This window comes from Phaseolus vulgaris, chromosome 11 (genome assembly GCF_000499845.2).
Source record: "Phaseolus vulgaris cultivar G19833 chromosome 11, P. vulgaris v2.0, whole genome shotgun sequence".
NCBI classification, from domain to species: Eukaryota; Viridiplantae; Streptophyta; class Magnoliopsida; order Fabales; family Fabaceae; genus Phaseolus; species Phaseolus vulgaris.
In genome coordinates, this window is record NC_023749.2 from 4,932,541 (window position 1) to 4,960,522 (window position 27,982).

Consider the following 27,982-nt stretch of genomic DNA (forward strand, 5'->3'; position numbering starts at 1 on the left):
AAATCAATATATACAAGTACTAACCCTACCATCTTCACAATAACCAACTCCCTTTCTAGGTTCCAGTAATGCAGGTCAAGCTCCATTGAATCAATTTGTGAAACCATCTTTAGAAGTAACTGGTGAAATAGATTCAACAAAACAAACAGAATTTTTGAAAAAGAAAGGTTGAAAAGTGTTATGGGATAACACTTTGAAAAGATAACAGTTGGTGAAATGTACAAAACTAAATGTATCTATTGCAAGAAATTGGAGGATAAACAAGGAATGAAATAAAACAATTGCACCACCATTTGAACATATGTTAATAATGTTTTGTTTTCTAAGATTGCAAGTGGAAAAAACACTACAAGAAAATTATGAAATATAAACTAATTTTTAGTAAAAAAAATAATTAGTTGTTATAGTGATTAAATTAGAGATCATTTTATAGATTAAAAAAAATTTGATTTTTAAATTAATTTCTATTATTGTTAAATGATTTTTAAATTGGTATCTAATTAACAACCAATGTTTTTGCTACCAAATTTAAAAACTAGATAATTGGTAGTTAAAACCTTTGTTGCTAATTAGATACCAATTTAAAAACCATTTAAAAATAATATAAACTAATTTATAAACATTTTTTTAGTTTCTGATATGACCTCTAATTTAGTTACTATAACAACTTTTTTTTTTGTCTCTAAAATTGATTTTTATTTCATGTTTTTATTTTAGTGAAAAGAGTTGGCTTGTGGAAGTTATAATGAAGAAAATGTTTAAACCCAAGAAATTTCACAAGGAGCACAAGAAAGTATAAAAAGTTAGCAATGACAAAGTGCCATGAGGAAAACCTTGAATATTTGAAGAATAATCACATGTGAACACTTGTGGAGCTACCTAAAAATCAAAATATGGTTGGATGCAATTGTGTATTGAAGAAAACAAGAAGGAATACTAAGTGCGGAGAAGGAAAGATTCAAGGCATGAATAATGTCAAAAGATTTTCTACAAATGAAGATGATTGATTATAATGAGTTTTTCTCACTTGTGGTAAAATATTAATTTGTGTATAGTATTTATCTAGTGTGATGCATACATGATTATACATGAAATATAAATAGGAAAAAGTTTCTTTCTAAGTATGTGTTTACATTATTTGGAACCATTATTTCTTGAAATGCAAAATTACATTATGTGGTTATAAAGAAAATTGTATGTAAGAAGAAAGAATATATTTTTATTTTCTTATGTGTGTTTACTTTACTTCATGTATAGTAAATATATGAAGACTTCATGTATAGTAATTATTATTTCCTTAATAGTGGTGACTTTATCTACTCCTAAGCAAAGTATATTGTACCTATGGGTTTTGAATTTGAGGAAGAGAAAATTGAGTATTGCACAAAATGATTGAAAGAATAATTCTTCATATGTTTATGAAGTTTTTATCAAAATTTAAGTTGAAATGTAGCTTGGAATTTATTTATTTTTCATTTGAGAGCGAATAATAATAATGAAGTAGAACTCTTTCATGCTCGAAATGAAGAAATAAAATTATAAAAATAATTCTAAATCTAAAGGAATAAAGGTTTGATAAAACTATAAAGAACAATTTGGAAATACAATTTACTATACTACTATTGATATGTTCTGAGCTAAATCATCTATTTATACATAAAGAATATATGTGAGACGTCTCAACGATTTTTTATTAAACTTAAAATTTATATATAAAAATCTTATTTAGTTTTTTTATCATAAAAAATAAATTGAATAAAATGGTATCCTTGGGATGCACCATTTCATTACAAAAGAAAATAATATCATAAGGTTAAGACTTGTCCAAAAAAAACCATAGTCATGTATAAGTTAAGAATACACCTAAAAATAGAGATGACAAAACGGGTTAGTTTGCTAGTTCACCATCATTTAAGTTGAGAGTTAACTTTTTTTTGAACTCATCAAACCTTCTTAGTCTGACCTGTCTAATTCTGTCAACCCGACAGGTCAAAGGCAGGGCGAGTTTGACACTTTTAAAGAAGAATTTCATGTTTTTGGAATTAAAATTGGCGGTGGTCAATTTTATATAAAACTTCATTTACATTAATTTCTTTATAATCATTTGATTAATTGAAGTATTGTTTATATTTATTTTATTTTATTAGGTATTAAACCTTCTTTTATTAAAACATTAAAGTTTGATTCAATTTTATTGTTATTCATTGCATTTCTATTGTCCAAAAAGTGATATCAATTACTACAACCAAGTAAATAGATCCAAAATAAAAAATAAAAAAAAATAAAAATTTATTTTTGAAAAATTAATGGACCTGTCGTACCATCAACCCATCTTCTAACATGATGAATTACAAACTTCAGCCCACATCACCTTAACCAACCAATAATCCGTCCTAATTCCATTTTTGATGGACCAGTGATGAATTAGGTCAAAATAAACTTGCTACCAATACCAATACCAAGAAGCTTACACCTTAAAAGCAACAACAAAATAAAGAGAAACACACAAAAAAAATCCTACACATGAAAGTTATAAACCCTGACCTCTGCTGCGAAGTCCGTCTTAAGGGAAGGAAAAGGTTTCACAAGCTGTTTTTTTTTTATCGGTAAGAAAAAATAAATAAATATCAACCACTTTAGGGTTAACTCAATCCTTTTACAAACCATAACACAATATATTCCTACACCCCTTTCAAACAACCTAACTCTCACAAACTTAGAACAACAAACAACTCAACTAAAAGAATAAATCTTACAAAAGCTCACTTAATTGAGAACATACAAGCCACATAAAACCCTTTCACAAGCTCCCTTATAATTTTTTTTTTTACTACGGTATGAATTTGTTTGACTTATTTAATATAACAATATTTTATTCTATTCTCTTTTTTCTTTGATTTCTTTTGGAAACCCAACAAGTAATATTGTGTGAATGTCCATTTTTATTGTTGTTTGTTACGAAACATTCAAATACAATACGTATTGAATTATCTTAACTTTATTTATTAAATATAAAAGGCCAAGATTTTTTCAAATCTATTTTAATTAGAAGGCAAGTTTTAGGGTGAGTATGCAATATGCATGCACAAACTTAGGTTACGGGTTTCTTCCCACCTTCATAATGCTGTATTAATCATATCATATGGCCTGCACTCGACAATGCCTTTTGAAAAACTTATTCAGCGTTGACTAGTCCAACAAAGAAAATACTACAAAATTAGTTTTAATAACAAAAGAATAATGATAAATATAAATCTTTTCATTATTAATATATTATTTTTGACTATTTTTTTTCACTAATATTTATTTATAATAGTAACAAAACTAAAAAAATATCATAATAAATATATTAAAAAAATTCAGAACACATAAACATCACAATAAATATATTAAAAGAGAAACATATATAATACATGTATGCATCCAAAAGCATATACATGCATTATATTGATGGTATATGTATTGAAAATAATGCGATTTCACAATAATTTTATTTCCTTTTATTTTGTTATTTTTCTATTCCATTTTTTTTTACATGTAGAGTCGTCTTGTTCGTGTAATGTAAGTGCTACGAGTGGATGGAGTTGGCAGCGACGGATCAAATGGAGTCAAAAAAACATTTTGAAAGCTTTAGGATGTGTGGTGTCAAGGAAAATGTTAATAAGATCTGGGAAAGTGTGTGAATAGTAGTTATAGGAGAGTTGTGGTTCCATAGGAACAAGAGAATTTTCAGATGTGGCAAGATAGATCACATTGAACTCTTCACTCTGGTACAGATGAAGGCTTGGTCATGGGTACTGTCTAAAGCGCGTGACGTAAATATTTCATATTGAACTTGGTGTCTTGAGCCTTTGATTTGCATGATGTCAGCCAATGTTTCTAGGAAATAGTTAACTCGAGTATAAGGTGTCTGCATTAAGTTTTTCGGTTGTTGTAAAGAGGTTGGAAGATAAGAGTTTTAGGCATATTTTTTGTATAAAGGTTGAGATATCTCTTAAATACCTTTTATTTATGCATTTGTTTTTTACTCATAAAAAAAAGTTAAATACTAATTTAGAAACTATTTTATAAATTTTTATTAATAATAAAAACTACATCAGGTACAAATAATTTATTTAATATATAAAATGTCTCTAATTTAGTTAAATAGTAACTAATTTTTTTAATTTCTAAAATTAGTTTTTATTTAATAATTTTCTTATAATAAAGAGATTAAAAAAGAAACAATACTTTTTATTTTTATTTTTAGTTTATCATATATCTCTGAGATATCATAATACACAGTGAATGGTTGCTATTAACAATTTTTTTTATCATTCAAAAATATACCACATCACTTAACTTATAATCCAAAAAGAATTACAAAGTAACAAAAAAACTTATATAGGCTTTGGCTTCTTTGGCACACCCTCTACTACTTTTTTATGACTGATTTATGCAACAAATTCTGCATAATTTTCCAGCACTAACAATTTTATAACACATGCCTTTACAGCACCAATTACCTTTACATTTCCTTACACTTGCAATCATAATTCCCTTCCCAAAGAGACTCTAGTAATGCTAAGAGATCCAATCAGTGCTGCCGAATCATATCTGCATAGCCTTCAACAGACAATAGATTCGTTCTCTTCCTCTGCATAAATTGCTGCATCAAACCTTTATGGTCTATATACTTAAAAGAATCATCAATGAAGCTGCAAAATCTAAAACAATCAGTAAATAAGATCTTGATAATTGATACTATGTCCAACTTTGCTCATTTATGGATGAGTCAGTATTCAGACTCGATTAACATTGTGTGGAGTACAATTTGGGTGAGGGTGGTAAGTGAAATCTGGAATCAAAGGAACTTTATCATTTTCAAAAGGGATGTGACTGATGTGACCCTAAACCCTAAACCCTAAAAGTTTAGTTTTGGATTTTCGCAAAATCTCGTTCTGCTTCGTTTTCTTATTCTGATTGGTGTTTGGAACCATCAGCGTGCATGAGGATGGTTCCTTGAAGTTTTTACGTGTTAGTTTGGTTAGTGCTTTCGTCAGTTAGGTATACGGTTCTAGTTAGAAGTTGGTTACTGTGAGATATTGTGAAACTTTGTATAAAGGTTCAACCATTCTTGAAGTGGTTCTCATTTATTTATTGTTTATTACTGATAAAAAAAATCTTGATAATTAATCAGTAAAGTTGCAAAATCTAAAACAATTGTTCAAGTAATATTATATCTTTTGAAATTTCTTTAAACTCTTTGAAACCACAGAAGTAGGTAAGATTCAGGGGAATTTGATGAAAATATACTTTGAAGAAATTCAAAGTCAGTGCTCTAAACATGGCTTTTCATAATACTTGTTTAAACACATAATACTGCTTGAATAAGAAAGGTCAAATATAGATAATTGCATGTGGATCAAAGTTTAGTCAAATTTTGGATTAACATTCCATTTAAACCAAAGTTGAATATTGTTAATTGGAGACAAAGTGTAACTAAGCCCTTTGTTTATAAAGTCCTAAGAGTATATATAATATTTGTTGGAACCACAGTGAAAAGTCATGCAGATTTCAAAGGATCACTCAAATATACAACACGTGATAAACATAATTTGTAATATGTGTCAATCACCTTGTTTCTTCTCTATAATAATATTTATATAAGGTTTGTTCAAAGTTCATAATATGCCAAAAGGTTTACGAAAACTAAAATCAAATTCCTTGGCTGACGAATTTCTCAGAAATTACAGAAAGAGATAAACGTGGTAAACAATTTTCTCAGACGAATAATTTTGAAAGTCCATTTGGATTAACATCATTATTATTTTGATTTGGATAAGATTGTCTTCAACATCCATGACATTAGATTAGCCCAGTCAACAAGTTACAGTGGACCTCATCCACAGATAACTTTTGTCGGCATGACGTTTATTTCAAAATTAGCATAGCATCAAGGAGATTACGTACCTTTTTTTATTTATTAAAAAAATATTTTTATATAAAAATAAAAAAATTATTTAACACGCGTAAATATTTGACAAAATATAGTCAACATTCTTAAATACCATCTCTAAAAACTATGCAATTGAGATTATTAAATTTAGTTTAAAATTTTAAGTATTTAAATATTACTTTGAATTCAATTAATTCTTACATCCACCACAATAAGATTATCAAATAAAAAATAATTTTTAAAAAATAATTAAGTACAATTTTAACTAAATTAAATATTATTTTATAAGAAAATTATTGACAGTTTATTTAGAAACTACTTTATATACTAATAATTTTTATAATTTTTTTAATTTGTAAAATAATATCTAATTTAATCATAAATAATTATTTTTCTTGAATAATTTTGTTTTAGTGATATTTCAAATACAAAATCAGGTTTAAAAAAATTCAAAACTAGAAGCTCTGTTAAAGTTTATTTTCTGTGTAAACAAAATTTGATATCACATCTTATTCGAAATCGTGATTTTAATTACATGATTAAATCATTGTAGATTTTATTAATGTATTAAGAGATTATTAGATGATCCACTAGACAGATTTAAATCATGGCTTCGTCAATAACTATTTTTAATTTTATTTTGTCTAATAGTTGCACCAGTAATTAAAATACTAGTCAACTTAAAAATTAAACGCGTATGTCCAATTCATAACCAACCTTACCACCACCTAACCAACATATACCTACCGTAGCTTGTAGGCTTAACGTATTGCTAGGATCGTCAATTATACTAATGACACATGTTAAAAACAAATGATGAAAGAGATTTGGGTGATTTGTCTTTTGATTATAAACACTAAACTATGCATTCTTGGTAATTAGTGATTAATTAGTAGTTCATAAAGACAAAAATAAACAAAGCTGATGAATACTTCCGTTAAGAAAATGTGCTTTCTGCATAACATAAAAAAATGCCGCCATATTTGTTATTCAACTTTGAATTTGTCAAAGAGAGAGCTTAATATTGTTTTTCCAACGTCAACATATGAGACTCTGTGCTCTCGATCTGCACATGCAATCTTATTATTATTATAATCTTGTTCAATAGCTGGCTAGTTTCCCTATATAAAGACACACTTGTGGCAACGTGAAACAATGAATTAAGCAGAATCGTTGACAGCGAAAAAAAGAAAGAACACGTTAAGCAGAATCATTAGAAATGGCATTCAAGGGCTTTTGCATTCTCAGCCTCATTACTCTTGTTCTTGTGATTAGCAAAACAAATGTTATTTGCACAGAAACTGGTGCAGTCGATCCCATTATTGATGTTGCTTCGCTGAATCGGGACAGTTTCCCTCCAGGTTTCATCTTTGGGGCTGGATCCTCATCATATCAGGTATTAAGACTAATGAGATATAAAGACTAATGAGATACAGTACTCAACTACTAATTACTAATGTGTTTTTTAATCAACAATGAATGAAGAAAATTAAAAAGAGTATTTGAGAGATGCTCTATCTCTTGTACTCTTGTACTGATGTATCTATTCATATCAGTTATAAGACATGTTCTTGATTATGTTTTGCTTGTTTATGTGTAATAGTTTGAAGGTGGTGCAAGAGAAGGTGGTAGAGGACCAAGTGTGTGGGATACTTTCACCCATAGATATCCAGGTATATAGATTTTCTTTCCCAGATACATAACATGTTATCCATGGTTTGGTTAATATCTTAGAAGGAACATATAATTTACAATGTATGAATTCACATGCAGAAAAGATACTGGACAAAAGCAATGGAGATGTGGCTATCGATACATATCACCGTTACAAGGTATGATTTCTTCAAAGTAGTATTTATATCCTGTAACTGATCAGAATTATAAGCTTTTTCGATTCTAATTGAAAGTATAATAACACACACATTTTCTATAAATTTCATAGGAAGATGCTAAATTTATGAAGAATATGAACTTGGATTCATACAGATTCTCGATATCTTGGTCCAGAATACTACCAAGTAAGTCAAATGTTGAACGATGATCATTTTAGATTAAATTTGACTTAAGATTAGTTTAACAATGCAAACTTTGATTTATTGCAGATGGAAAGCTAAGTGGAGGTATAAATCAAGAAGGAATTGACTATTACAACAATGTCATCAACGAACTATTGGCTAATGGTAAAGTTCAAACTCAGTTGGCTAAACCTTTATACTGTTACTTTTTCTTTATCCCACATTCTTCGGTTATTAGTGGTCGTATAACAATTAAATATCAACATTTGTAGGTATAAAACCATTCGTAACTCTTTTCCATTGGGATCTTCCCCAATCTTTAGAAGATGAATATGGTGGCTTCCTAAGTCCTCTCATAATGTGAGTTTTGATTCCAAACTGCACTCTTGGAAAATTCAATAGCTAGATATCAGTATAATTTTGTTGACCAAACACCTGTATCAATCTTCAGTAAGGATTTTCGGGATTATGCGGAAGTTTGCTTCAAGGAATTTGGAGATAGAGTTAAGCACTGGGTTACATTGAATGAACCTTGGACTTACAGCATTAATGGCTATGCAAATGGAACAATGGCACCAGGACGTTGTTCTGCTTGGGTAAATCCAAATTGCACTGGAGGGGATTCTGGTAGGGAGCCCTATATAGTTTCACACAACCAACTACTTGCTCATGCAGCAGCTGTTCGTGTTTACAGGACCAAGTACCAGGTTTGTTACTTTGTTAAGAACCATGTAAATGATGTAAGAAAAGGTGTAGTAGAGTAATGAACTAATATTTTTAAATGTGCATGTGCAGGTATCACAAAAAGGTTTGATAGGCATTACCTTAGTAGCTAATTGGATGGTACCATTCTCAGATACCAAATCTGATCAAAAAGCTGCTGAAAGATCAATTGAGTTCATGTATGGATGGTAAGAAATCCCTTTTTGTCCCTCTACAAAATGCACATTCATATATGTTGTTCCAAAACTGGTTTTTGCTTTAATATGAGACTACCATGACTAGTGAAATGAAAAACTAAATCAAAAGCTCATTGATTTCAGGTTTATGGATCCATTAACAACAGGAGAATATCCAAAAAGTATGCGATCACTTGTGAAAACACGGTTACCAAAGTTTACTGCGGAGCAAGCTAGGCTACTGATTGGTTCATTTGATTTCATTGGCTTAAACTACTATTCTTCAACATATGCATCTGATGCACCTCATTTAAGCAATGCTCAACCTTACTATATAACTGATTCTTTAGTCACTTCTGAATGTAAGTAATCAATCTGCAACACTTTTCACCAACTTTCTAAATTGCTTATATCTTGAGTTTGATCATGGTTGACATTTGCTTCTGTTATCTGTTAATAATTGCAGTTGAGCGTGATGGAAAGCCCATTGGCATAAAGGTATGTTTATACTCACCTAAGCTTGTTTATGCACTTTAATTTAATCCCTTTAATGAAGTATGAAACTCACCTTTTCATTTTATATTTATGCAGATTGCTTCTGATTGGTTATATGTTTGCCCAAAAGGAATTCGTGATCTTCTATTGTATACTAAAGAAAAGTATAATAATCCTTTGATTTTCATAACTGAAAATGGTAAGTAAAACGATTTATACATATGTGCTTCATTAAAGTCTTTTAAGAGAAATATATTTGAGAAAGAGAAATAATACATTATATTATTTGCAGGTGTAAACGAATTTAATAACGATGAAACATTATCTCTAGAGGAATCTCTTTTAGATACTTACAGAATTGATTACTACTATCGTCATCTCTTCTATCTTCGTTCTGCAATTAGGTAAGTAGTTGTTGTTTTTTTATCAGCATTTTGCAACCCTAGAAGGTGTTTTTTTGGTTATGCAAGTTAATTTTTTCTTAATCTGTTTTTCATTCATATGATATTACAGGTATGGTGCAAATGTGAAAGGATATTTCGCATGGTCTTTGTTCGACAATTTCGAATGGTCCATGGGTTACACTGTGCGATTTGGAATGACATATGTGGATTACAAAAACAGTTTGAAAAGACACGAAAAACTTTCTGCAATATGGTTCAAGAATTTTCTCAAGAACAAAAGTACACTTTTTAATTCTAGTTAATGATATTGTAATTGAGATTCATTTGTAGTTTATATTCATTTGTTCAATAGTTATATTTGTAAATCATTATTATTATTATTTGTAGTTATTCTAAATAATTCTTATTGTATAGAAAGAAATGGAAGATGAAGATATGAATGAAATTGATTTTACATTGAATTATTGGTATTATTCCTTTTTTTTATTTCAATGTTTTTGTTTGACTGAAATATAGAAAACGAAAATTAAGTTGCTAAAATCACAAGTATAGATTTAAAGGAAGATCGGTAATTAATTGAGAGTGATGGGGTTGAATTAGATGACACATGTTTTTTATGAACCTCTCAATCATTTATACAATTAAATATGATTTTCCAAATGTAATAAGCACTAAATATAAAAATTGAATAGAAAAATAACCCAAACTTGCTTTATCTAAACCAACTTTATTTTAAATATGTATTATAAAATTAAAAACTGAAAAAGTCATAGCCACTTAACGAGAGTGGTGTAATTATTTAAGAACTAGTGCCGAACACATTTCATTATTTTATTTCACTATTTCATGATTGAACGGACCGAATAAGTGCGGATTTTACAACTTTGCTTTTAACTCCTTTTGTGAGAAACTATGTGCTTGTTTTGTCTAACACACCAATGTAAAATTGTATTATTATAATTAATTTAAAGACGCATCTTATTCATATTTAATAGATTTTAAACAAAATTACTGGGAAAATAAATATATCCTACTATCACTATATAATTTGGAATCTTTGTTATAATTAATTAGGACTGAGTTCGATTGAACATCTTCTTTGAACATTTCAAAATCTTAGATGCATCTACTTCAGTTAATCTTATTATAGGTAATGTTTGGATAACATTGATTAGTGAAATTTGAAGACACATGAATAATTGTTTATTTAAAGGTAGTGTGGTTGATCATTCTTAAATTTGTTCTCTAGCACAGCTTAAGGTTTGGTCCTGAATTGTTTCAAAGATACCGTCAGTGAATTTTTCGTTCTCTCACTAGTGTCTAGAATCCTTGGTATGTATGTATTTAATTTAATGTTCTTACTTTTGCTGGTAATGTAGGGAAATAATTCTTTATGATTTAAGTATGTAGGTGGAAAGATACTTTTGTTTATTCTTACTCTGTATAAGGATTAGACCATTTCTTAAGTGGATTGTTTTAATTTAATTGTTTCTTGTTGATAAAAAAAAAACTATATATAAAAATACAAAAGATTGGTTTATAGTTACAGAGTTATCCTCCTAATACCCATTAATTTTCCTAATGTTGGAGGCTTTAAATTAAACCTGAGAGAAAAATGTTGTTATGATTTTTTATTTATTTCTTAACTCTGTATAAGATAACAAGGAAAATCCAATGAAGTATAGTGAAGTTAAGAAGTTTTAAATATATTATTATTTACATTGTTTCCCAAGCGGCTTTTATACATTTAATTCTCATATTTTGATTGATTGAGTCAGAATTAAGGCGTCCATAATTAATAATAGAGCAGTATTTTATTTTATTTTTAAATAAGAATAATTGTACTACTAACAAAATAATTAAATTAATAATAGAAAGAGTATTTTATTTTATTTAGTTTTGAATAGGATAAAATGATCATTACCAAATGGTCACCTACCACAGACATAGCTTCCCATGATGAGGTTGCCAAGTCATTGCTCACCAACCCAAAGCATAATTGTCAACATTCTTTATTCACTTGGGCAGATTTTGTCAACATTCGTTACAAATGGAAATATCACTCCTACCATCCACAAAATCTTTAAGATTGTGTTTCATTGGGTAAAAGATGTTAAGGAGGGGATTTGAAGGAAAAAAAATTGAGTTGTTTGGATAAGATATGTTTGAGTAGATTTGTGAAGAAAATTTATTGAAATTTGTGAGTGATAATTTTTTTAAAATATGTAAAATGTAAGTTTATAAATTTATTTTTAATATTTAAATGATAAAATATGAGATTTGTTTTTATAGATTTAAATTAATTAAAATATTTGATGTAAAAATATTTTCATAAAAAGAAATTAAAATTAATTTTTTGTTATTATTAATATCATTATTTAATAAATTAATTTTAATTATTATTAAATATGTAATTTATGTTTATATTTATTATTATTGTTTATAATTTATTATTATTATTGTATATATATAAATCTATTTTAAAATATTATTGATCAAATATTTCATTTAAAAAAATATAAAATTATTTCTGTATTATATAATATTATTCTTTTTTATATTTAATACTATTATTATATAAATTATTTTTTGTTATAAATAATTATATTTATTATTATTATTTTATTATTATAATTAATTATTATTAATAATTTTATTACATCAAGGATAATATATTTATGTGAGTTTGGGCACAAGTGAAAATGGAAAACAACTATTTCAGCACCTTTCTCACTCACAAATACACGGGAATCAATGAAAACAAACAAGGAGAATCAAATCTATGCCATTCTTTCTGTGTAAAGTGAATAATCAACAAAACCAAAATAATAATTAAATATAAAGATAAAAATAATTAATTACTAAGAAGTTAGATATTAATTTAAAAATTTATTAATATTTAATATAGTTTTTATTATTAATAAAGTATTATAAAATAATTTTTAAATTAATTATTAAAGTTTTAATTATTATAATTTTAAATTTTAAATTAGTCTCTAAAATATGAGTAAAAATTAATTTAAAATATAAATAATTACTAACTAAAAATTTAATAATTAATAATTAGATACTAATTTAAAAATTATTTTATAAATTTTTATTAATAATAAAAATTATTTTAAATATTAATAATTTTTTAATTTATAAAAAAATTCTAATTTAATTAATTAATTATTTTGGTCATTAAAATTAGTTTTTGCTAAATGTTTAGAAGTAGAATTAGCTTATACAAACTATTAATATTCACTATTGAATTTTGGATTAATTCCAAAAGATTTTCCTTGCTGGATCTGATGGTTGTGTTGGAGTTTTTGACAGAACAACAGTTTCTTCTTTACATGCCTCTAAACAGTTTTGAGGTTGGAATTAAATCTTCAAGTTCATGTGCTTATGCTAAAAAGGTTCGTTGTCCTGCTAAAAAGGCACAGAAAATATTTGTTGTCCTTCTAACTCTGTAAACCCAACATCTCTGTCCAGCAACTGGTTGTATCTCCTGCAAAAAGAAAAGAAACCATCATGGCAGCAGACTAAGATCAAGTCAATGTTTTCCAGCAACAAGATAAAGGAAAGCTTAGATGTAAAGTGTTTTGCAGGTTTTATAGATTTCATTGCAAGATATTGGGACAATGAAGTTCTGCAGCATTAAAGATTTCAGCCTGCCTAACACAAGGAAAAAAAAAGCAGAATCTAAGCTATGCAATTTAGTAAGTAAGAATACACGAATCAAATTAATTTGAGGAGGTCACTGACAAGTTATGAAATAAAAACCAATTTTTAGAGACAAAAATAATTAGTTACAATAGTAACTAAATTATAGACCATTTTACAGACTAAAAAAATAATTTCTAAATTAGTTTCTATTAGTATTAAGTAGTTTTTAAATTAGTATCTAATTAGTAATCAAGATTTTCGCTACCAATTTTAGAAACTAAATAATTGATAGTTAAAACTTTGGTTGCTAATTAGATATCAATTTAAAAACTATTTAACAATAATAGAAACTAATTTAAAAATCAATTTTCTTTTTAGTTTCTAAAATGATATCTAATTTAGTTACTATTGTAACTAATTATTTTGATTTTTAAAAAATTGATTTCTATTTTATGATTTTCTTGTAATGTTCAACACCAATGAATAAATAAAACTTTGATGATGTTGAACCATAATGAATTTTTTTTTCATGATTAAAGTTACACACTACAAGAAAATCATGAAATAGAAATCAATTTTTAGATACCAAAATAATTAGTTGCAATAGTAACTAAATTAGAGACCGTTTTAGAAACTAAAAAGAAATTTGGTTTTTAAATTAGTTTATAGTATTGTTAAATAATTTTTAAATTGGTATTTAATTAGCAACCAAGGTTTTAACTACCAATTATTTAGTTTTTAAATTTGGTCTCTAAAACCTTGTTACTAATTAGATACCAATTTAAAAACTATTTAACAATAATAGGAACTAATTTATAAATCATTTTTTTTAGTTTCTAAAATGATCTCTAATTTAGTTACTATTGTAACTAATTATTTTGGTTTCTAAAAATTGGTTAGTTTCTATTTCATGATTAGTGTACATCATTTCTCAGATACACCAAATAATAGCAATCCAAACAATTTTCAAAATCTGGTTGCCCTTTATACTCAAACCTACCATCTCATAAGATGCAACGCTTGAGTTATTTTAATTCTTTTAATATTTACATAGAAAGAAAAAGCAATACTTCAAAAATCATATATTCAAGTTCTCTCCTACAAATATCATTATAACTTCTTAAGTAAGGTTTAAAATAATTGATGTCAAAATTTGGTTTGTATAACTGTTTCTTACTTTACACTTGTTAAATTTTTAGAGTTTCCTATTTTCTGCTTTACTCATGCGTCTAGGTAGATAATCCCACAACTTCAAAAATTGTTTATGAAAGTTTACCTCAAACCTTTTCCAAAATAAGTCTGAGAAGTACAGATGTAGCCAAATTATTGAAACTAAATAGATATTTTTACAGTTTAAGTAATATTAATAAAATTAATTTCAATTTTCAACTAATTAATTTAATATAGAAATTATAATTTACATATATGTATATATTAATAAAATAATATTATATTTATTTTCTAAAATATAACTAAATTCATTTAAGTTACACACTAAATAGACTGGTCATAAAATCATATAAGTTTTCACCATAATTTTGTTTTAGCATAATCGTATTCATTCTACATCCTTTCAATATTAAATAAAAATGAATTTTTATTTAATAATTTCTTTTTAATGTTCTCAGGATGGGGTGTCTGTAACAAAAATGATGATTCAAAATTTTCACCCATTTTTGTCTTTTTCATGTAACTTCCTGTGGAAATCATTAAAGACATTCCCTTGTGGATAAAAAAAAAAACTAAAGAGCTTCCCTTTTTCAAAACATGCTTGCCCCTTTGACCCTACAAATTAAGATAATAGGACTACCATACAAGGTACAAAGTTTTGTCGTGCTTTTGCTTTTTCTTCCGTGATAGAAGATCTGCACATGTCCAATCATAGATTTCATCATAGATTAGGATGATTAGGTGGCATATTATGTGCTGAATCTCTCATGGTGTCTTTCAATGGTAGTTTTTGCTCATGGTGGTACACTTGTTCTTTTATTAGGGTTTGTACATTTTGTTTATAAAAAAATAAATTAATATGAAATATTGTAAGAATATTATAATTTGTTAAAATAAATTAGTTATGTATTCCGAAAGCTTCAATGAACAATAAAATCAATTGGTACATATAATGCAAAAATCTCCTTTTGTCCAATGTAAAATTTTTGTTGACTACTCTTATCATCACTAAAAAAAATCATGAAATAGAAATTAATTTTAAAAATTAAAATAATTAATTGCTATAGTGACTAAATTAAAAATCATTTTAGAAACTAAAAAAACTTTTGAATTCTAAATTAGTTTATATTATTGTTAAATAATTTTTAAATTGGTATTTAATTAGCTACCAAGGTTTTTTTTACCAAATTTAGAATCTAAATAGTTAGTAGTTAAAATCTTGGTAGCTAATTAAATATTAATTTAAAAATTATTTAACGATAATAGAAACTAATTTAAAAACAAAAAATATTTTTAGTTTCTAAAATTGTTTCTAATTTAGTCATTAACTAATTATTTTTTATCTCTAAAATTGGTTTCTATTTTATGATTTTCTTGTAGGAGTTAAATAAAAACAGTGAAAACGGAAAATATTTAACTAACAAGGTTAGTAATACTACTCATCCTCTCACTTAATAAAAAAAAATCCTAATCCACCAATTTGAATGGCACCGAGCATTGGACATCCTTAAATATCTAAATTAATTGATTTATTAATTTTTAATAAAAAAACACTAAAACTTTTGTTTTCTAGTTAAAAACATTTTTTACATGTTAAAGAATCCCACCACTTGTTCAAATTCACTAGGAAAAGGCTCAAAATCTTAAAACGTGGGAAAAGCTAACAATAATCTACTAATTAATTAAACTTGTCATTTCAATGTTTAGTCACTCATTTAAGTCACTTAGTATATTATATATTATTATTATTGTTATTATTATTATATCAAGTGTCAGAATATGGTATTGGTAACAGGCATACCTTTCCTATATAAAGAGGCAAGCATTTTGTGAGAGAGCATCAAATTAACATTCAAACGACGAAGCAAAAAAAACATCACACGACATGGCATTCAGTGGTTATTTCTTTCTTGGCTTTCTTGCTCTTGTTCTTATTATAAGATGTTCCAAAGTTACATGCGAAGAAGCAGTTTCAGTGTCACCTATTGACACTTCTCTAAATCGAAACAGTTTCCCTGAAGGGTTCATCTTTGGGGCGGGATCTTCTTCCTATCAGGTATATAAACATTTCTGTTCTTACAAGGGAGACATAAACATATAGGGAATGTTCACTTACATAATTTACTGCATGATTTTGACTGTGTTTATGTTTATGTTTATGCACGTGAACATGTATATGCAGTTCGAAGGTGCAGCAAGAGAAGGTGGTAAAGGAGCAAGTGTGTGGGATACTTTCACACATAAACATCCAGGTGATTAATCACTCTATACAAACAGATGATCAATGCATGGGAAAGGAACGGAATTAGACCTTTTCCTGAGTGATCTTAGTTTTTCTAGGTTAAAAAATGAACAGAAATATATGCTTGTTTTCAATTATTCAAATGCAGATAAGATCAAGGATAGAAGCAATGGGGACGTTGCCATTGACTCGTATCACCACTACAAAGTATATTTTCCTATCACTTTTTTTTATCTTTTATTAGTATTTTGTAATAAGATTTATATACTTAAAAATAGATATAAATGGTGCAATAGATTCAAAATCTATAATTTTTCCTTTCTGTGTGTAGGAAGATGTAGGGATGATGAAGGATATGAATTTGGATTCATATAGATTTTCCATATCTTGGTCAAGGATTCTGCCAAGTAAGATATATGATTTAATTAGTGACCAATTTTAATTTTAATTTTTTTTTAATATTATATGATAATGAAGGTTTTGTTTTTCGAAATTAATGTAATTTTAATTTAAATTTTCATAGATGGATAATTTTTTTTTTTAATTTTAGAATTGGTTAAATGAAATGCGATTCGATTTTAAAAAATGGCCAACCAAGTATATAATTTTGCAAAATTTTTAAAAAATTTAATGTGCTAAATAGGAGTTTATCTAAACTGACTAAAAATAATTTATGAAGTCTAATTTGGTAAATACGATTCCAACCGATGACAATGAAAGAGATACTAGTGTAGAAAAGTACTTTAATGATGGTTTAAAAGGTTATATAAAGACGGTTTGAGAATTGTCGTTATTTTGAATGACGTTATAAATTACGCATTGTCATTCAGAAAAATAAACAACAACAAAAAACCATCCTATCAAACTCGTATAAAAAAACCATCGCCATTCAGAAAAATAAACAACAAACTGTCGTGAGTGGGCAGCTGCGTAGGACACTAAGGCGCACGAGAGGAGCTAGCCGTTGGTGCCGCAAGGGAGGAAGGAGCCCACGAGAGGAACAGGGAGGCTGGGGAGAGGTGTACGGAAGGAGCAGCAGCGCGGGACGAGCAACATCACGAGAGGAGCAACGACGCAAGGACGACAACAAAGGCGCAAGTTCGTGGGTGTAAGAGGTTGTGGGTGCAGTAGCGCAATGGCACGACGAATAGCAGCGGAACCGAGAGTGAAGAGTGAGTTGGAGTGAACAAGTGAAGAGAAAAGTGAAAATGAATAAGTGAGGACGAAAAAGCGTTGCGAAATTTTAAAAAATACATAATTAACAACAGTTTTAAACATAACTGTCGTTAATTACCAGTCTGTTTGCTTATTAATGACGGTTCCAGACACAACCGTCATTAATTACCCATTTATTTGCTTATTAACATTTTTCAATTAAGTTTCTGATTTATTGTTAACGTCTTGAATTTAGAATTTTCCGATTTAATTTTCATACATCCTTTTCAATTAAAATAACACAACTAAATCTTTCTTAAATTATTTCAAAATTTTAAAAAAAATCTTTAAAAAAAATATTAAATTGAAGTTGCACACTATAAATACGATTTTAGTATAATTTCAATATAACTGAAGTTGCACATTATATATGAGTTCAACACAATTTATTTTTTAAAAATTGTCTTTTAGATGTACGAGTTTCTTATTAAAATCGTATTTCCAAAAATATATTTTCTTCATAAATTATTTTTTAACAAGTTTACATTAAATTCATATTTAGCACATACGAATTCTTTGAAATTTCGCAAAATCATATATCTGGTTGGTGATTTCTTTGAAATCAAATTGTACTCCATATATATGATTTACCAATTTTAAAATTAAAAAAAAAAAATTCATTTGTAGAAATTTGAATTTAAAGTACACGAGTTTTAGACAAAACCTGATAATAAACTATTTACTTATTTATTTGTTACTGAATTAAACTTTTCAGGAGGAAAGCTAAGTGGAGGTATAAATCAAGAAGGAATCAATTATTACAACAATTTTATCAATGATTTAGTGGCTAATGGTTAGAATTTAAATTCAATTTATTCAAATTTCATTATACGCCAACTCTATTTTATTATATTTCCTTCACTACTGATATCATTATTAATTAAATATTAATAACTACAGACATAAAACCATTTGTGACTCTTTTCCATTGGGATCTTCCCCAAGTACTGGAAGATGAGTATGATGGTTTTTTGAGTCCCCTGATAATGTAAGTTTCAATTCTAAAATATAGCTTTTGTATGTGCTTAGCACATTTAATATCTGGATATGAATATATTTTCTAATCAAACATATATCAATAATCTACAGGAAAGATTTTCAAGACTATGCAGAACTTTGTTTCAAGGAATTTGGTGATAGGGTGAAGTATTGGGTTACATTGAACGAACCATGGAGTTACAGTCTATTTGGCTATGCAAATGGACGAATGGCACCAGGTCGTTGTTCTGCTTGGATGAATTCAAATTGCACTGGTGGTGATTCTGCAACAGAGCCATATTTGGTTAGTCATCACCAACTTCTTGCTCATGCAGCAGTTGTTGGTGTCTACAAGACCAAGTATCAGGTTTGTTGATTTATTCATAACATATTACATATGTTATAGTTAAGTAGACTCTGCCATACTAAATTTAAATTGAACTAAAAGTTGGAAACATGAAATTATTCATAGAGATTGTTTTATATTTTTGTTTTAAGAACTAAATATATGAATTTTGTATATGTAGGCCTCTCAGAAAGGTGTGATAGGCATAACTGTAGTAGCTAACTGGTTTTTGCCATTAAGAGATAGTATACTTGATCATAAGGCTAGTGAGAGAGCAATTGACTTCATGTATGGATGGTAAGATTTTCTCCCACCTTTATTTATATCTGGTTTAAGGTTTAGTGTTTAGCTTTTAAGGTTTCAACATATTTCTTAAACCTTAAATTTTGGGTCTTCAAAGGTGTATAATAAAGAAAAATGAATGGTAAGTAACTGATTTCAGGTTTATGGATCCACTAACATTTGGAGATTATCCAAAAAGCATGCACTCCCTTGTGGGAGCAAGATTGCCAAAGTTTACTCCTCAACAAGCCAAACTACTTGTTGGTTCATTTGATTTTATTGGTCTAAATTATTACTCTACCACGTATGTCTCTGATGCACCTCATCTAAGCAATGTCAAACCTAGCTACATAACAGATTCTCATCTCATTCTTGCTTGTAAGTACTTCAATCATATCAGTACCTAATTTCCTTGTATACATGATTAAATATGATCATTGTTAACAATAGTTTGTGTTTTCTGAATTTTATTGATTGCAGATGAACGTGATGGGAAACCTATTGGAATAAAGGTACGTGTATACCCACCAAAACATGCAAATGTTGTACAAGTTCATTTAATCCTAATAAAGTATAGAATTATCTTTTTTAATTATATGCAGATTGCTTCTGATTGGTTATATGTTTATCCAAGAGGAATTCGTGATCTTTTACTATATACAAAGGAAAAATACAACAATCCTTTAATTTACATTACTGAGAATGGTAAGTAACACTTGTCTATATATATTTAAATTCCTTTAATTATATATATTTTTCTACATAATTTTCAATTTTCCTAAGCTATTGAATTTTCCTCCTGACATATATTTTACAATTTATAGGTATAAATGAGTACAATGATCCAACATTATCAGTTGAAGAATCCCTTATGGATATCTTTAGAATTGATTATCATTATCGTCATCTCTTTTATATTAAATCTGCAATAAGGTAAATGATTTATTATTTATATAAAATGTTGATGTTATTTTACTCATTCAACTGAATAGTTTTTAACTCATTTTTTTTTCTTATGCGTAGGAATGGCGCAAATGTAAAAGGATATTATGTGTGGTCTTTGTTTGACAATTTTGAGTGGTTTTTAGGCTATACATCACGATTTGGAATGATCTTCGTGGATTATGAAAATAGTTTAAAGAGATACCAAAAAATCTCTGCATTATGGTTCAAAAAATTTCTCAAGAAGGAAATTGAGCATTAATTTTATCAAGATGATCATATTTGTAAATAATTATTGATTTTTATTTAATATTAAGAGGTCCTAATGGACATAAATAAGATATAATGATTTATTTTACTATTTTTTTTCATGTCCTATTGAACTATACATAAAAAAACGTATATTAATGTCAATAAAAACAACGACTATGCGGCAGCTCAGGAGTGTACGTTAAAAAGCCTAGAAGCAACATTAGTTTTTGGGCTTGAAAATGGGATGTTATTTGCGTTGTCGAAACCCACGATTAGATGACGCAAATAACTTAAGCTATACCGACTCCAATGGAATGAAATAGCGTCTGCTAAGATAACACAATAGGAAAATTAAAAAATTAAAAAAAATATTGCATGAGTTAAGCCCACACAAAAGGTTCTAATAAATTAATTAGTAACACTTAAGTAGACGAAATGAAGAAAAGAAAAGGCCACACAAAAACAAAACAAGAAGTTAAGAATACAATTAAAAATTAATTAAAGGTGCGTGTGGGCTTTGGCTGACGCTTAAGTACGCTAAAAAAATAGTTTCGAGTAGTTTCAGGGATTCCTTAACCTGTATTCTAAATTTCATTCAAATTACAAATTCATTCCAATTCCAAATTCATCTAAAAACTCAGTAAATTGAAAAAAAAACATCAAACTCAACTTTAAGCTAATTTCACTTATCAGTAATGCACCCCACCACCACACAAGGCACAACGACACCACATACGCAACACCATCATGACACCAAACCCTTCGACTCCACTGCAATGACACAAAAATGCATTCAACGAACTTAGAAACAACTCAAAAAAATAACCACAACACACGTGTATTGGGATTTCCTTACCAAATGAAGTTGTGAAGGAACTCATATGGACCTATGGAGGTACGGCGGGATTTATTGGGGGAAGAAGATGAACAACTACGTTGAAATGAAAACGGTGAGAAGTTGAAAAATAACAAAGGTTGAGTTGCGGACGAGGAGGAATGATAACTATAAGCTGAAAAAAAGGAACTCAGTAAGGAGGACCAGATGGGAGGAGCTGCTACTATCGTGGAAAACCCTTCCACTTAGGTTTTCAAGTTTGGAGAAATATGAGCGCGCGCAGAGGGAGAAAGTGGGTGAATTCTAAATATATCACTAAGTAAAATTTCAACACACGTTGTCGGTCAAGTCCACACAAAGTTCAACATGCGTTTAGTGTCGGCCAAGCTGATGCAAAGTTCAACACACGTTTAGCGTCTGCCAAGCCCACACACAGTTCAACACACGTTTAACGTCGATCAAATCCACACAACCCATTTTTCTTATATGAAATACAAATAACATGAATCATGTTAATTATTTATTATCCTCTACCATAACATCACATCTTCATGAACTATTCAATTATGTTTATCTTTCTAAATTAAAATAAAAAATATTTAATTTTACTTTGTAAAGATGTTCTCTTAAATACATATCAAAGTATATGCATTGAAATACAATTTAAGTCAAATATTTCAATTTTTTACCATTATTACCAACTTATTCCATTAATAAACATATATAAAATACTAAGTATATTATAATTTTTAAACACTTTATTTCATCATAAAATCCATATCTAACATTTTTATTCACAACATATGAATACTAACTCAAAACTTAAGGCTTTATATTTATATACCATGTTTGTGTGTCAAACATAATTTCTAACAATTTTAATTAACACTACAAGAAAATTATTAAATAACAACCAAATTTAGAGACCAAGAATAATTGGTCACTATATTGATTAAATTAGATATTGTTTTAGAGACTAAAATATTATTGGTAGCTAAAGTGGTTTCTATTATTAATAAAAAATTATAAAATATTTTTTAAATTGGTATATAAATTAGCTATCAAGATTTTAGCTACTAATATTTTATATTCTAACTTAGTCTCTAAAAGACTAATAAAAACTAATTTAGAATATAAAATAGTAAGTAGCTAAAATCTTAGTAATTAATTAGATACCAATTTAGCCAAGGGTAAGATCTTTAGATTCTAGAACTTCGCGAATAAGTCTCCATACCCTGCAGACTCTTCCCCCAAAAGAATATAATAGGTTGCCTTCACAGAGAAGTTTGTAGATTCTACATCCCTCCAAAGCCATTTATCGGCCGTACCTTCACTCTTTCTTAATAACCTCTTGTTATCTAACACCTGCGATAGAAGTTCAGTCTAACTAGATTCCCACACAAAAAAAGTCATTCTCGAACTCAACTTCCACAACCATATATTATTATTCCAAATCCCAACTTATGACAAAGTGCGATATTGAGATCGAAAATAGTCTAGGAAATTTTTGCATTAAAGGAACATTGTCCACCAACTTATCCTCCCATAACCTAATTTCTTCTTCATCTCCTACTTCCCACTTACATCTATCATCAAAGTCATTACCACACTCCTCTAGATTCCAAACTTTTCTTATGTCTCTCCACCACATCGACTCCATACAATCTGAACTTGAGACCTTAAGCCCCTCCACCCACCATACTTAGAATTTAAGATATCCTTCCATAAACTTCTTCTATTCTATTGTAGTGAATATTCACTTAACCGACATGTTCATTTTATATAATATAAAATTAAATTTAAAAGTAACTATAATATTTAGTTTTAAAAAACAATAATCTTTTTATCATGTTATATTCGGCTTAGACCACTTTAACATAATGTCACATTTTATAAAGTTAATTTGATGTTATGTTGTCTTAAAAAATTTCTTTAGTTAAGAAAGAAGATGTCATTTACAACTTATTATATATTTGTCAATTTATTGCATCTTATGGGAAATTTTTAAAAGTTAATGGCATTATTTAATTTATGTATGTATCATTAGTTAGTTTAATTAGCATTCAAACGACAGACTCACACGTGGTCATATAAAAAATAAAATAAACTATTATTTCTGTTATTAGACAGAGATTCCATGCAACTTCGTGTTAGAAACATCATGGGCATGCCCTTTTAAAAACAAAAAAAAACCTGTTTTAAAAGTTCTGTTTTACTGCAGCCGCCTATTTGGATATTCAACTATATAGGAAAACAAACGTGGGAAAAGTTCTTTAATAATAGTTTTATGAAAAAAGTAAGTAAAAGTTGAGTCAGAGTTCTAAGTCAAAAATATTATGCAAATGAAATCAAGTGGTCAAAGTATGAGGTATCGATTCCTTCCTATTTAAAGAGATGAAGCATTCACAGAAACAGCATCAAACGTCTAAGCAGAATAACATGGCCTTCTACAGCTCTCTCTCTCTGTGCCTCTTTGCTCTTCTTCTTCTTAGATCTTCTAAAGTTACATGCGAAGAAGCAGTTTCAGTTTCACCAACTATTGACATTTCACTCAATCGGAACTCTTTCCCTCAAGGCTTCATCTTTGGAGCTGGATCTTCCTCCTACCAGGTATATATAACTTCTTACAGACAAACACATAAAGAGAATGCTCAGTATATATCTACCAATTCAATTACTTTCTTCCATGATTTTGATTTCTTTTATGTTTGTCATATAGTTCGAAGGTGCAGCAATGGAAGGTGGTAGAGGAGCAAGTGTATGGGATACTTTCACTCATAAATATCCAGGTAACTCACTGCATATAAGAAGATATCAAAGAATGGGAATGGAACAAAATTCATAAACAAATAATATTTCTTCTGAGTCATCTTCAATAATAAACAAATATATTATGCAGGTAAGATCCAGGATAGAAGCAACGGAGACGTGGCCATCGACTCATATCATCTTTACAAGGTTTGATCTCATCACTTTTATTTTATTTTTGTATCCTATTATATACCAATTGTTTATTTCGAAAAACATATATAGTTATTGGTGTTCATAAATTTTGTATAACATATTTTTCTGTGTCTGTAGGATGATGTTGGAATGATGAAGGATGTGAATTTGGATTCATACAGATTTTCCATATCTTGGTCAAGGATTCTACCCAGTAAGTTATTTTCTTGTAATTAATTAATGATTAATTTTTACTAAGTTTTCCATTTTTGGATCTTAATTTTATATTAACTATTTTTTTTTTATTGAACTATTTACAGAAGGAAAGCTAAGTGGAGGTATAAATCAAGAAGGAATAAATTATTACAACAACCTTATCAATGAGTTACTTGCTAATGGTTAGAATTTAAACTCTGATTTAAATTTTATTCTACTTCAACTTTAATTTTATCATATTTCATATATGATTATTATTAATTAAATATTAACAATCATAGGTATAAAACCATTTGTGACTATTTTTCACTGGGATCTTCCCCAAGCACTAGAAGACGAGTATGGTGGTTTTTTAAGTCCACTAATAGTGTAAGTTTCAATTCTGAAATTAATATAGCTTATATTAGTGCTTAGCACATTTAACATCTTGGATAGGAATATAATTTGACAATCAAACATATATTGTTCTTCAGGAAGGATTTTCGAGATTATGCAGAACTTTGCTTTAAGGAATTTGGTGATAGGGTGAAGCATTGGGTTACATTGAATGAGCCATGGAGTTATAGTCAAAATGGCTATGCAAATGGAGAAATGGCACCAGGTCGTTGTTCTGCATGGATGAATTCAAATTGCACTGGTGGTGATTCTGGAACGGAACCCTATTTGGTTACACATCACCAACTTCTTGCTCATGCAGCAGCTGTTCGTGTCTACAAGACTAAGTATCAGGTTAGTTATTAATTTTTTAGTCATGTTAAAATTGAGTAGACTTTGCCATATTCCTAAAGGTTGTCTTATATTTTTGTTTTTAAAACTTAATATCTGAATATGATATATGCAGACATCTCAGAAGGGTGTGATAGGCATAACCTTGGTAGTTAATTGGTATTTGCCACTCAGAGATACCAAATCTGATCAAAAGGCTGCTGAAAGAGCAATAGACTTCATGTATGGATGGTAAGAGTTTCTCTCACACTCTATCTAGCTTTGGTTTATACAAATAATTAAATACAAAGTACAATTACTATCTATTTTGAATTGGATTCATAATTCTTAGCTTTAGAAGGCTATTTGATATAGGAACTTGACAAATTTTCTATTTGGTTTGATGAATAAAAAACTGATTTGAATGCTAAATGATTTCAGGTTTATGGATCCATTAACTTCTGGAGACTATCCAAAAAGTATGAGATCACTTGTGAGAACAAGATTGCCAAAGTTCACCACAGAGCAAGCTAGATTACTTGTTGGTTCATTCGATTTTATTGGTCTAAACTATTACTCTACAGCATATGCCTCTGATGCACCTCAACTAAGCAATGTCAACCCTAGCTACATAACCGATTCTCTTGTCACTGCTGCATGTAAGGACTTCAATTTTCTAAGATTCTATCAATACCTTAAATTGGATGCATACATATTTGAATATGATCATGACTAACAATATATTCTGTTTTATGTTTTTGATTGATTATAGTTGAACGCGATGGAAAACCTATTGGAATAAAGGTACTTTTATACTCACTAACACATAAAAATTCTCTACAAGTTCAATCATTTAATTCTGATAAAATATATAATTAACATTTTTTTTTGTAATTATTTGCAGATTGCTTCTGATTGGTTATATGTTTATCCAAGAGGAATTCGTGATCTTTTATTATATACCAAAGAAAAGTACAATAATCCTTTGATTTTCATCACAGAAAATGGTAAATCACATTGTTCATATCTATATTCAATTTAACATATTTCTACATCATTTTCAATATTCCTATCTTGTTAATAAGTGTGTATTCTAATTTTTACTATATTCTTCTTCACTTTTATAGGTGTAAATGAGTATAATGAACCCTCCTTATCACTTGAAGAATCTCTTATGGATACTTTCAGAATTGATTATCATTATCGTCATCTCTATTATATTCTATCGGCAATTAGGTAATTAATTATTATTTGTACAAAAATTCTATCTTAGGTTGTTATTTAACTTAATAATTTTTAATTTATTTTCATTTCATTTATTCATTATAGGAATGGCGCAAATGTAAAGGGATATTATGTATGGTCTTTCTTCGACAATTTTGAGTGGTCTTCAGGCTATACATCACGATTCGGAATGGTCTTCATAGATTATAAAAATGGTTTGAAAAGATATCAAAAGCTCTCAGCAATGTGGTACAAGAACTTCCTCAAGAAAGAAACAAGACTTTATGGCTCTAGTAAATGATATTATAATTTTTTTATTAAATTATTATATTGGTAACTATTTAATATTTTTATTTGATATTCTTTTATTCTAAATAGGCCTTAAAAATAGAGATTTATTTTGTTCTTTGATTGTAAAGTCCTATTGGACCTAGATGAAAAAATACATGTATATGCTGATATATGTTATAGATCTTTTGTAATCGATACAATTGTTACCATGATAATGAAAAACATTGTTATAATAAATTTTTTATTTACCATCTCCATCATCTATACAATATATGCAACCTACAATGTTTAACATTAATTGATTGCTTGTATTTAAGTTAAAATTTCAATTTATTAATTCGGTTAAATTATTTTCACAGAAGAATAAATAATTTATATGAGGGAAATGTACATAATAAACACAATATTTACTTTAAAAAATAATAATACTATAAAACAAATCATAATCAATGGCGCTTCAAGAAGTGACAAATACAAAGAAAACAATTATTGTTTAATGTGGTTCAAAAGAAATTTTGGTCTTGGATTACGGTTAAGGAAAGCTTGGCGAATTTCTCATATTCAGATTGTTGCTTGGATCCCATGTGTTGTTTGTAGTATTTGAAAAAATGATGTTATGCAAAATGTTTAATTTTTATATGTCCAGGATAGGTGGATTTTTGTGTAGGTTCTCGTGGTAGATAGTTGTTGAGGCTTGAAGCACGAAGATAAGATTTTTAGGCTTGAAGAAAGTGGATTTAAGTGTGAGTGAGTTTTTGTGGGTGGGGTTTTTTTATGTGTATTGTGGGCTTTTGATGGTTTTATGAGATATTTTGGTTGTATTGTGTTTTGCCCTTTTTTGTTTAAAGATTACTTATAAGGACCTCGATAGGGTAGTTGATGTTTTCTTTTTATGTGACCTACCATTCTTTTTTAGTATTGAGGATTGGTTAGGCGTGG

The 27,982-nt window shown here is 28.3% G+C and overlaps 3 protein-coding genes across 4 annotated transcripts; all 3 read left to right on the forward strand.

The window, feature by feature from the left end:
* The first annotated feature begins 7,092 nt into the window (after positions 1–7,092).
* LOC137829811 (beta-glucosidase 24-like) lies at positions 7,093–10,212 on the forward strand. Its single transcript, XM_068636743.1, has 13 exons — positions 7,093–7,334; positions 7,542–7,611; positions 7,712–7,770; positions 7,881–7,956; positions 8,041–8,118; positions 8,226–8,313; positions 8,405–8,660; positions 8,749–8,864; positions 8,997–9,214; positions 9,319–9,350; positions 9,444–9,546; positions 9,640–9,751; positions 9,861–10,212. The coding sequence occupies exons 1-13, from the start codon at positions 7,158–7,160 to the stop codon at positions 10,051–10,053; spliced, it is 1,578 nt and encodes a 525-aa protein (XP_068492844.1). The 5' UTR covers positions 7,093–7,157; the 3' UTR covers positions 10,054–10,212.
* A 6,197-nt stretch (positions 10,213–16,409) lies between these two features.
* Positions 16,410–20,938, forward strand: LOC137827147 (beta-glucosidase 24-like). Of its 2 annotated transcripts, none has more exons than XM_068633367.1 (13): positions 16,410–16,628; positions 16,755–16,824; positions 16,963–17,021; positions 17,146–17,221; positions 18,745–18,822; positions 18,930–19,017; positions 19,119–19,374; positions 19,535–19,650; positions 19,796–20,013; positions 20,116–20,147; positions 20,238–20,340; positions 20,460–20,568; positions 20,659–20,938. In XM_068633367.1, the coding sequence occupies exons 1-13, from the start codon at positions 16,458–16,460 to the stop codon at positions 20,837–20,839; spliced, it is 1,557 nt and encodes a 518-aa protein (XP_068489468.1). In that variant the 5' UTR covers positions 16,410–16,457; the 3' UTR covers positions 20,840–20,938. The 2 variants fall into 2 exon arrangements, with proteins under 2 accessions (XP_068489468.1, XP_068489475.1); XM_068633374.1 differs by having other exon boundaries at positions 18,745–18,762.
* A 3,144-nt stretch (positions 20,939–24,082) lies between these two features.
* Positions 24,083–27,280, forward strand: LOC137827137 (cyanogenic beta-glucosidase-like). Its single transcript, XM_068633359.1, has 13 exons — positions 24,083–24,274; positions 24,384–24,453; positions 24,564–24,622; positions 24,746–24,821; positions 24,928–25,005; positions 25,105–25,192; positions 25,297–25,552; positions 25,665–25,780; positions 25,970–26,187; positions 26,301–26,332; positions 26,433–26,535; positions 26,656–26,764; positions 26,858–27,280. Exons 1-13 carry the CDS (start codon positions 24,104–24,106, stop codon positions 27,051–27,053), a joined length of 1,572 nt encoding a protein of 523 aa, XP_068489460.1. The 5' UTR covers positions 24,083–24,103; the 3' UTR covers positions 27,054–27,280.
* The last annotated feature ends 702 nt before the right edge of the window (positions 27,281–27,982 follow it).